The 12,266-nt window shown below is 39.5% G+C and overlaps 1 protein-coding gene across 1 annotated transcript in view; it reads right to left on the bottom strand.

The window, feature by feature from the left end:
- Nucleotides 1–10,044: 10,044 nt before the first annotated feature.
- The window catches only part of FRMPD4 (FERM and PDZ domain containing 4), a 1,281,777-nt gene continuing 1,279,555 nt past the window's right edge, over nt 10,045–12,266 (bottom strand). The window contains exon 17 of the mRNA XM_085622531.1: nt 10,045–11,948. Coding sequence (XP_085478657.1) covers nt 10,597–11,948 — 1,352 coding nt within the window. The 3' untranslated portion in view covers nt 10,045–10,596. The remainder of the gene's footprint in view (nt 11,949–12,266) is intronic.

Here is a 12,266-nt window from a genome sequence, read left to right as displayed (position 1 = left end):
ATCACTATTGTCAGACTATGGTATGTTCCTGAGGGGTATGAGTCAACAGCCGTGGAAATGGGGAGAAGGATTGTGGAAGGATGGGCAAGAGAGAAGGATGAGTGCAGAAAGATAAGGAGGCCCATACCCTTAGTATTACTGGATTGTTTCATACCGGCATTGACAGGGGGCTGCAAGAATGGATTTGAGGTGGTTTTGTTTTCAATGGCAATGTTGTGGTTGTTTTTTAAGCTTTCTGGCTTATAGATATATTAGGGATACGGAAAGGACAATGTGCCACTCACTGTGGATTATGGCACTCACTGTGGATTATGGCACTCACTGTGAAGAAGGGAAACTGTAGACTTGACCCAAAGCATCATTAGGGACGTTTAACCTTTGATCCGGTACAGAAGGTTGCTTGGATTCAATATGGTAAAGACACATTGACCGCCCTGGGACTGCAGTCATTGTTTACGAACCCAGTTACCCGTTTGTCTACTCCGAAAACCCAAATCAACAATCGTTTTCTAACTAAAAGGTGGAATGCAGACTTGAAAGCAACTTTAATAAATTCATGCAGTTAACATTTTTGAAGATACCTTCTATCTCCTATGATGTAAACTCCTATCTAGCCTTTGTCACTAGTCCACGACATCGCTTTATACCAGTAAGATTTGGACTAAACCTCATCCCGTGCATGCTGGGCCACCCCACGGGAACTTTTTCCACAACCGCGCAGCCGGTTTGCCCATGTGATGGAACTTCTCAACAAACTACTCTGCACCTTATCTTTTTCTGCAACTTTTATACGGTGCACTGCAAAAGATTTACCCTCCCTCTTATGCAAAAATATAAATGTAAGCAACGTCGCCCTGCTTTATATTTCCTTCCAATGCTGTCTGATCATCTTGTGTGTTACTGTGTAGCATCCTACTTATGTCTGTCATTAATGACCAGGAGATCTACTTGCTAGAAAGTTTGATTTGAAACTTCTACCCACCAACATTGATAGCAATTTTTAGATTTTCCTTTTATTTTTTATTAATTATGGGTCGAATGTTAATTTTAACCTGTTTTTAATAGATCATATTCTTAAATTTTTATGGCTCTTTTTTTCGAAATTATGTATATTATGAACTACCATGAATTTAATAATTATGGAATAATACAAACTGCTATATTAATTTATGATATCTTGGAGTGCTTGGCAGACCCATGTGTGAGTTTTTATCTCCCATGTTAATAGCTGTGTTCCATTTTTTTCCTTTTGCTAAATATCTGTGCACAAATGTTTATTGATGATTCCCTTTTTCAGTAATTTTTGTTTGTACTGATGCCATACAAAGCCCGTTGGTTAGTGATGACCCAGTCCTGCCAACGGAGGAGCCTCCCACTCAATAAAAGGAGCTGGACGCAGCTGTACCTCTAACCACCATCAAGGTGGTAAGGAAATACTTACCGCAAACATGTATGACACACATCAATAGTGTCACCCTTGTCACCTGTGATCAGCAATACGTTGCTACGCATCCTTGATATTGGAGACTTTGCCGTCTACCATAAATAAGATAACCCTGTTTCACCTCCCTTGATTTTAAATTCATTATATGTGGTCCTGATGAAGGTGGTTGAAACTCTACTCCACCGAAACGTACGTTGATCGACCATATGGGGGAAATCTTCTAATGACAACACATCAGTGGACATTTCTGTGATTAAATCAATCCACAACTTCTTGGCAGTGTATGTTCATAAGAAGTGACAGAAGTTTTTCGAGGATTGTTATGTGTGAGTGTGCTGTGATGCTTGTTGGAAACAAAACGTTTTATCTGTAAATAATAGTACCTTGTGCTTGCTAACTCTGATATGTGTCGCTAAATCATCCGATAATTGAAATTAATTGTATGTGTTTGCACAGATGAAATGCTTAAAAAAGTAACAAAATATACTTTAAAAAAAAAAGGTTATTTGCACATGAAAAAATCTTTTAATAAAAAGTTATGAATTTTGTAACACTTGTGCTGGTAAGACTCTAAGTTATGAAAATGCCCAGGTAAAGAGCCTTCCTTGGCCACTCTAAAACTAATTTAGGTCTAGAAAGAGTACCTTTATAGTCGTTCATCCGCAAGACTGTACAGTGGCTATAACAATGTTGGCAATATAACTGAAATTCTTTCTGAACTTTTTGTTAGGGGTGAAAATCACCGGCATATTCTTCCCCTGCAGCCCTAAGGGAATGATATATCTTAAATATTGGAGTTTTCCAAGCAATTATGTTGTGACAATTTCTTTTCCACTTTTCAGCTTTTCTAATGTCTGAGTCTCCTGTTGGAGAGTGTGGTGTGAGACTCTAGTTAGGACAGATCACTTATATTCTATGCAATGTATTTCTAAGAATAAGATATTATTTATTCTGCCATCAACCTGCTCAACTAGTCAAAGGATGGACAGTTTAAAGAACTATTGGTAGTAACCCTGTAAAATCTGGTAAACCCAAGTACCTGAAAGTGCGAGGCTTGCTAGGGATTCATTTGCTAACAATAATCACACAACTACACAGTGTATAGCACCCAAGTTACTCTGATGAGTCAATCAATTATTTTCGAAAAACATTTGAACGCAAAATGTAAAGAACAACACTGGCTGCTGCCACACCTGCAGTGCCAGAGCAGCACACTTGTTTACCGAAACAAACCCTGAATTATGAGCCCGCCAAAGGCACTGGTAGCTCCTAGCCTTTCAAAAGTAGCCTCTTTGGCCCCCAGCAGCACTGTGGATGGAATATATGACGTTACTTCGCATGCGTTTAGTACGCATGCCATTACTACGCGGTCGTTAGTACGACCGCGTTTTTAGTTCGCATTCCTTTCCTACGCAATTCGGAACAGCGAATTACAGTAGGGGGTGCTGGATGTTGGAATAGTATAATTTACTATTCCAACTCCAGTCTATGCGGACACTAGGGAAGGTGTTGGATTTTAAATCCAACACCTTCCCCCCTAACGCAAGTCGCTGTTCCGACTTGCGTAGTAAAGGTTTTCTAAGTAACAACGCGTGCGTACTAACGTCCGCGTAGTAACGGCATGCGAAGTAACGCCTGCTAAGTAAACGCCGTTTACCCTGTGGATTACCAGTGCAATTAATTGCCATTCCAGCTCTGTACTTTGAGATATCCGCGATGTGGTAGGCACTTTTTTTGCCAGGAATTCTGAACTGGCCACTAGCCATTTGATGGCTGCCAGCTGACTATTAGTTTTGTTTTTCTGATGCAACCCATCAAAGGTGGGCTTCATTCTGAAAACCAACAGATAATGTTTTCTGCCAGTTTTAGAGAACACTCTTTCTTGTTCACAACCATTGCACCTTGCATAGAGACTAAAAACACACATATAAGCGCCGGAAGGCCTATTCCAACTAAGGTGGGCCTTCTGGCGCTGAAATATTGGCAATCCTGTGGCAAATTAGAATACGAGCAAAGGGTTTCTTACGACTGATTTGGCTGAGGGTCTGCTGCTAGAAACTGGGTGGTTTTCACATCAAAATGATTTGGGGGTCCATAGGGATCTAATACGCACAAATTCATGGTAGATGTCGCATTCCACCACCCTAATTGAAGGAATAAATAAGTAAAAATACACAATGAGCCTCATGTACTAAAATGCATCCATTAAATGTGGTTGCAAAATGCAAACTTACTTTTACCGAATGCATTTGCAGTTCGTGAACTGACCTAGGTATTAAAAAGTCAGTTCACAAAATACATAATTGTCGTAGGTCAAATTCAACCTACGTCATCCATATTCATGAGATAAGTCGCAAATTGCGATCTTCTACGATTGGCTACAATCACAGGCTAGGTGGCCTCCTGTGATCAGCTCACCACCATGCCTGTGAGTGTTTTTCAATAAAGCAATCTTTTTTTTAACTGCAGCTCATTTTCCTAAATCAAGTGGTTTACAAACATTTTTTATTAGTAAGCACTGGCCCAGTGGTTCACTGCCTACTCCTAAAAAATGTTTCATAAACATTCCCAAAGAGGACCCCTTCCCCTTTGTGTATGTGTTACCTCCACCTTTGAGGTGGTGGTGAGATATTATTGTTTTGTGACTACAGTCGCAAAACATTAGTACATATCATAAGAAATTGGAATGGATACCCTTAACGCGCCCCTTTCTAATATCAATTTGCAATGATTTCTAGACGCATATAACGATTCAGAAAACCTTTTCCAAATTGCTACATGGCCTCTGAACATTTTAAAAAGGGTTTTAGTTTTCACAAACCCCCTGATATACATAATTAGAGGGTTTGCAAATACTAAAACCATTAGTACATGAGGCTCAGTGTACTTGAAAAGTGCATGATGCATTGTATCTTAGTGCAGTGCCAGTCAAGATCCACAAGATGGAGCACTGATGTAAAAATTAAAAACTTTGCAATAGCCATGATTCATTTAAGAAAAGAGAAGCACTTCATCAGCTATACATGTGGAAAAACACAAACACAACTCACATATTCATGAAAATAATACATCAAAACAGACAAAAAGCTAAAACATACAGGATGAGGCCAACAGAATCTAAGATGTGGTGGTGGAGGAAGCTATGGAGCATGGCCTTAAATAAAGTAGACAAAGGTATAGACATACGGAGGAGGAATTCCACATTGGGCAGGCAGGAAGGGGGTTGATGAGATTAGGAAGTCCTGATTTGTTTCTCTTTTTTTTTTTATCTCTCTCTTTCCTTGTCTTTTGTTACAGAAAATACCCTTTGTGCTGAAAAAATAAAGCTTAAGTTATCAGGTGAAGCTTCCTATATTTTCTTATATCAACTTGGATAGTATTTATTTTTCAAACCTCACGATCTTATAAAGGACCTCAGTCTTTGGCCCCACTGCTGCATATGGTCAGAGAACTCCTTAGTTACTTGCAATATCTTGCAGAGGACACATTATTCCATACAGAGCGACAAGCAGTATCTCCCTGTAGGCAGAGTGTACACTTGGGTCACACAAACAGCGGTTTGTTTATTTTCCTCCCTGCCTAAGGTGCCAAGAGGATGAGTAGGAGAAAGAAGTTAGTAAAGATATATAGGGGGCTTGTTCACAAAGGTAACTTACACTTTTCAGTAATTTACGCTTTTAAGTAAGCTAACTACCTTTTGCTTATTTACAAAATCCAAGTGTAAGCTCCTACTATTAGAAATAAAAACAGTAGTAAGTTCATTATCAATCATGGCCAACCACTGGTACTGCTACACCCTCCCATAGAAAATAATGGAGGTAGGGAATTAAAATAAAGCCACATAGAAAAGAATGTTAAGTTAAATTAGATTATTTAAAATAGCAAAAATATAAATATAACTTAAGGTTAAAAAAAATATGAAAATAGTACATATTTATCATTTATCTATGCAATATTTTACTACCCTATCTTGAACGTAAAAATTAATGTAACACTACTTTTTATAAAAATATAACTACATTTAAATTATTCCATTCCATCACTTTTAATAATTATTAATGCATAATGGAAAAAATATACATTTCCTTTAAATTAGTGTTTATTTTGTAATTTAAACTTCAGGAAAATATTTTTATGTTAATATAGTTTCATTTAGTAAAGTTTTAATTCAAAGTTAAGTTAATAGTGCTGTGACTTTTTTATTTTGTTCTACATTTAAAGTAAACCTATAAAATTAATCTACTCTGATATGTAATATAACATTATTTATACTACTTATTTTTGAGTTAAATATACGTTAATTTTTTTACAATGCTTTCCCATAGGGAGACTCCGCAGTCAGGGTGGGGATCTTTATTTTAATTCCCCACTGCCATTATTCTATTTGGGAGGGTGTTGCTGTACAAGTGGTTGACCATGTGTGGTGCAGGGCAAATTACCGTTTGTTTTTTTAGTAATAACTTTTACTCAGATTATGTGAATAAGCGAAAAGTAGTATGCATACGCAAAAGTGTAAATAAGTCAAAAGAATAAGTTACCCTGGCACATCAGGCCCCTAGGGTGTTTTAACCCTTGGGGCACAGACTAGTAACTAGATACCTCCAGCCTCACGTGAAGAGTCCCCAAAAGAATGACAGCTAATGTACAGGAACCCAACTCAGCTCCTAGAAAACCTTAAAGCTTCTTTGCTTGCAAACCAGTATGAGAGTCTCAGCATGCAGTGTGAGAGTGTGATAGATCAGTCTGCAATGATGAGGGAAAAAGGTACATGGCGGAGTAGATCACAGAACATATGTAATATAAATCTACTCTTGAAAAGTACTGCCGTGGCTCAAATGATCAGGGGCTTTGCTTGCGCTGTAGAAATTTGGTTAGTCTCAGAATTTGTCAGGATGTTTAAGGCTCTCATAGCCACTGGTTTTAGTGTGTATTTGTGATGCTATTCCATGCCTGAACCAGACCACAGAACCACATTCTAGTTGTGTTCTAAAATATGTGCTGACTTTCCTTATGCTGTTAACTGTGCGCCTCTTCGAGTTTGAAAGCAAGGTTGAAATGAAAACGATCTCAAATATATGCGTTATTTCATCCACTGCCCACAGCTGCCTTTTTTCGGTTTTATCTAGCAAAACATGCAGCACCTTTGACAATGCATGGCCATTTCTTGTTTTGGAAAAGAAGTTACCTTAAAATTCCAAAGAGCTCTGTAGGGTAGTTACGCTGAGAAAAGAACACATTGGTTCGAAAATCAGTGCCGGAAAAATGCACCATTGCTAGCTTCTCACCTTGGAATGGGATAACACACCCTTTATTACCCCATAATCTAAGAATCAAGGGCCATATGTACACAAAAATAGGAATTGCAATGTCCTAATTTCATTTTTTAACCGAATCGCAATTAGGAAATTGCAATTCCTAACATACAAACTTCAGATAGCGATTACTAATGTGGTTGCAAATAGACCTACCTCATTAATATTAATGGGGTAGGTTGCAATTTGCGATCCATTAGGAATTGGAGCTATCACAGGGATGGTGACCTTCTGGGTTCAGCAGACCACTATGTATGTGATTGCTTTTGAATAAAGTGTTTTTTTTTCCTTCAAGTAAAACGGGATGCATTAAAAAAAAAAAACGTTCATGTTTCATTTTTCAAGAGTAGGCAGTGGTCCCTTGGATCACTGCCTGCTCTTACAAAATATCTGTTTCAACATTCACAAAGGAGAAGGGGTCCCATGGGACCCCTTCCAATTTACGAACGGTTACTACGACAATGCGGCGTCAGTAAAATATGTATGTTTTGCGACTGTAATTCGTTTGCAAATTATTCATACCCCTTACAAATGCCAAAATAAACCTAAACTGCAATTCAGTAACATGTTACCGAATTACGATTTGTGTTTTGTACATATGAAAAAGCATATTTGCTGTCCGACATGACCTGAATCTGTGAATCTGGTCATTTCTGAGCACAAAAATACTTTTATAAGTATGGACTCAAGCATTAATGTTGCTTCTAGTAAATCCCTCACCATATGGTATTTTCCAAATGTGGGGGCATATCTACAAGCCCCTATCGTCACCGGAGCATCACTTTTTTTTTAGGCTCCGGTTGCCTAGCGCCAGTTTACATACTTACAAGGTGGCACTAAGCCACTTAGCGTGGCTTAACGCTGCTTGTAAATATGCCCCTTTCCACTGCAGTCCTCTGTTGGAAAGGGGCAGGCAATGGGTGTTGCTGTGGGCGTTCCACCACAACACCCATTGCTTTTTGACGCTGCCCCAGATTTACAAGCGCCATGGAGTACCAAGCGTTAGAATGGTGGTACAAGGAGAAACTATTAATTTCTCCTCGTTTTTTGCTCTTTCCATGTGTGCTGCATTGTGCAGTAAACATAGAAAGAGAAAATCACCATTACTGATAGTGCATGTGCAGGAAGGTAGTCCTTGCTGCACATGAACAATCTTTCCTGGAGCGCAGACACTCTTGCTGCATCGTGGCAGGGTGCCTGCGCTGGTGCGAGGCAGCTTTTTATGAGCCAGTGCTAAGGGAAACACAGGGGTGTGCCGTATTCTTGTGAATACAGCGCATCCCTGCGTTTAAAAAATGTCAGAGCGTGGCGCTGCCAAATTTGGCGCAGCTCTGCCCTGGATATTTGTTTGCAAATATGCCAGCAGGGGATGTCTCATGAAAGAGACTACTCTGCCTCAGCGCAGACCCCAACACCTGTTTTTGTGCACCTGTAGAGTGCAAAATGAATATATTGATTTATCCCGTTATTTCCCCGAGTTAGAGCATTATTTTACACAGCTCGGAATCAGAAAGAGGCAATTTATTCTCACCGAGTGGTGCTACCTGAAAATCAAACTCTAAATCAAATAAATATCGGATTAAATTAATTCAATTTACACACTGAGAGGCTCTGGTCTACCTCTCTCAGCCATATTAGATAACTGTGTTGGGAACTTCCAGGTTTCTCTAGCCATCAGCATCGAGGTGAAACTCATGGATGAAGCATCGGCAAATAAGTTTCAGTGATCCAGGGGGTGTGTTTTGTTATTAGCGGTGATTTGACCGCAGTTCTTGTCTTTAATGCTACCCTCTGTTGTCTAAACTGTCTTCTTTCTTTCTGGTGCCTTCAGTCTCTTGGTCTGGGGCACTAGCCCATGAACTTCGATGATTTGATGCTTACCTCTTCCTTTTTCACAGGATGGTTTCGCCCACCTGCATCAGTACGGTGAGGTGCATTCCTTTGGCTGATTCTGATCTTTGTTTCTGGTGTTACTGGGTAAAGTTCAGTTTTTCTTTTCTCACCATTGTTGGAGGCTTTGATGGGAGGCCCCCATGTTGTTTGCACATCTGTCGATCAGTCCCTTCACTTTATCTTTAGAATACCTCAACTAAACATTTCCGAATTTTATTTTGAGGGGCCTTTGTCAAGTTTCTTAACAGTTAAAATGGCGTGGCACTTACAACGGGCATCGCTAATAATTAATGTAAAACATTTCCTGCTATATAAACAATTTTGGGGCATATGCATCAACAATGCCATTTGCGATTCCTTATTAGCGAAAAATAAGGAATCGCTAATAAGGAATAGCAAAAGGCTATGCATGTAGGAATCGCTATTCAAATAGCGATTCCTTAATATTCCTTATTAACGAATCGGTAATACCGAATCGGTAATAAGGAATACCTACCCATTCATTCCTATGGGCTTGGAGGCCCATAGGAATGAATGTAAAGCCAGTCTGTATTAGCGATTCGGTATTACCGAATCGCTAATAGCGGGAGCACTTTCAAGGGTGCCAGGGTGTCAAAAGGACACCCTGTTGCACCCCTGAAAATGATATGTGCACATATGTTGCACACACACATGCTCTAAGGGCATGTGTGTGCGCAACATGAAACTTTGAAAAATGCACAAAAGTGCATTTTTCAAAGTTTTTGCAAATTACCATGCAGTTCATCTTCATGGTAATTTGCTCCCCCTATTAGCGAAATCGCTAATTTTTTAACTTTGATGCATTGCATTTAAGGAATCTCACTTTGGGATTCCTTAAATGCAATCGCTATTTAAGGAATCGGTATTTAAGGAATCCCTATTTAAAGAATCGCTATTTAAGGATTCCTTAAATAGCGATTTCTGCTTTTGGGTTGATGCATTGGGATTGGGTATTTTTTCCTTAATACCAGGAGCTATTACCGATTCGGTATTTTACCGACTGGATTTTGGGTTGATGCATAAGGGTGATAGTTTGTATATGGACAACGATTTTTGTAAGACTTTTGAGTAGCAGAATACTTGCATTTCATTTTTCCTGGGAGTTTCTGGCACTAAGGTGAAATACCCAATATGAAGATTCCTCTGAAACTACAAAATAATTTCTTAAAAACGTTCCGAACAGCTAAACAAATAATAGGCATTGTAACGCTAAAAAACATGTATATTCAATCATTTTAACTTGCATTAAATACATTTTTTAATGCAGAGGATCAACATGCATGTTTTTAAAAAGAAAACGTGTCAGGCAAGTATATTTAATAAAAGAGCCAATTTATTTTATATATATATATATATATATTTCTAATACGCCATTTTAGCCGCTCCAATTTTACAGTGAATGTATTTCGCTATTACCAGTGCTTAAAAATTATAATTTAAAATATTAAATACTGTATTTATATACACTATAAGTTCATTTAATATATCTAAACATGAGCAAAGAGGAAAAAAAGAGAAGAGCAGGAAAGCTCTGTACAGTCTGGAAAAGTTATAATTTGCCTGTTGCCTAGACTAAATGAAAAATAACACCAGCCTCTCTCCTGTTGCATTTTGCCACTTTAGAATAGAGTATACCTGGTTAGAACTAATATCAGTGGCCAGCAACAGAAAGCTTGTTGTTTCATTTGCAAATTTCATATTCATATATACAATAAAATATACAGAAAGCAGCAGCAGAAAAAAAGATGCAGAGGAGAAAGAGGTAGAGGCAGAAAAAATCAGGAGAGAAATGGAGTGAGGAGAGAAGAAAAGGCACAGAGGAAGATGTGCGAGTAAAATGGAGAATGAACGTGGTTGTTGTACTGGCGTCATTAAAAGGATAAAGTATGGCTTTGCAAAGGTAGATAATATAGTTAATTTCCTAGTTCACTTTTTAAGGACCGTCTTTAGTGACCGTGGCAGAGTGTTTACAATTGCAACCATGTTAGTTGACTGGCGGGCCAAGAGTTTAACACTGGGATCACTCAGAATCTTTCCTGATGCAGTTTCAGCTGCTTTCAGCAAACATATGTAGTTCATGACAACTTCGTCTATCTTAGCAACAATTTCCTGTTGCTGCTTTTCAGAGCTCATTGCTTTAACTAAACGCATGCAGGCCTCTGTCAAGCAACAAAGTAGCTGAAAGCTGGAAGTCATAGCTAAGAACATTTCCTGTGGGCTTTTTTCAGCCATGGCCATTTTCCTGCAGGCACTTCCCAACTGTCTTGATTCTGTAGACAACAGTTGCTTGTAGTGAGAAAGTTTCAAGTCATGTGTTTCCAGGCATACGTGATCCTGCTGACCCACACTTGATCTTATTAGACCAAGTAGCTCGTGAGTGTCTTTTTGAGCTGCGAGGAATCCATCTGCCATCACATACGTGGTTTCCTTTAGTGCGTGTATCCTTGAAATTCTCCAATCAAAGTTCATGCTGTTGACACTGGATTCCATTTTCTTAGCCATATCCCCAGGTTCATTTTCACAGTGGGGGATTTGCATGGCGGCTTCATCAGATGCCATGGCTCTACTTTCTTGGTCAGTGGATAACGGCAGACTGGCTGGTATGGGCAATTCAAGTGGCACCTCTTGCAGATATAGGCATGACAGTTGCTTGATTTCACCATTGTTGTCTTCCTCATCCTCGTCGTCATCACAGTTGTTTGCTGTTTTAAGAAAACAATAACTAAAGGGACCGCGGCACCTCCAGTTACTGGCATCCGGCTTTCGCAATGGCATTGTACGACACTGCTTAGACTCCTTTGACACTGGACTACAAAGCGAAGATCTCTTGCTTTCTTTGCTGTTTTCACAACTAGAATTCATAGAACCTTGGGAATAGCTCTTGGATATTTTTTTACCCAGTGGGAGTTCAGTTCTCTTTTCAAATGTGGAGGAGTCTGCCTCTGCCACGTCCAGACATTTCAAACTTATTGCCATCTTTTTTCTCTCCGTGTCAGTGTCGAATCCGGTGGAACCAGGGCCAACACTGCTGCTGCTGCGTCTCAGCATTTTACGGCTCTTTTGCCTCCGAAGACTGCCCCCAGTCAGGGCGGTTTGCTGTAGACTAGAAACGGTTGCACGCATCTGCCTCACCTGGGGGCAGACGTAAGGGTTTTGATTTTGGATTGGCACCTGTGATTCTGCGCAAACGCTGGGCGATGAGATGATATCAGCTTCATGAAGCATAGAAAAAGCTGAAGGCATGCCTCCTTGTCTTCCCTTCACCGGCTCTGTGAAAGCTACACTAGGGGTAGTAGAAAAACAGAGAGAATAATTAAGCATTCATGTTCTCTTGTAAACATTTACAGTTATGTAGACAAAGCATATGATTCAGAGAAGGGCATCATACAATGCTGGGAATCCTGTCGGTCTCTTCTTCCTGTTCTTGAAGTATTACAGGGAGCTGTAATAGAAGATGGAGCTTGCACTGACTCTGCCTTCAGGCACACTATTGGGCAGTGGTGACACTACTGAAAAAGGTGCCAGATCGCCATTTTTGGCAGGGCCATGTCAATGGAAGACAGCCATATAAACCAAGTCAATCTTTCACTTGAAGC

The sequence above is a fragment of the Triturus cristatus genome, chromosome 8 (assembly GCF_964204655.1).
Source record: "Triturus cristatus chromosome 8, aTriCri1.1, whole genome shotgun sequence".
Taxonomy (NCBI): Eukaryota; Metazoa; Chordata; class Amphibia; order Caudata; family Salamandridae; genus Triturus; species Triturus cristatus.
Note: the sequence above shows the minus strand (reverse complement) of the source record. Positions and strands in the feature narration are given on the sequence as shown.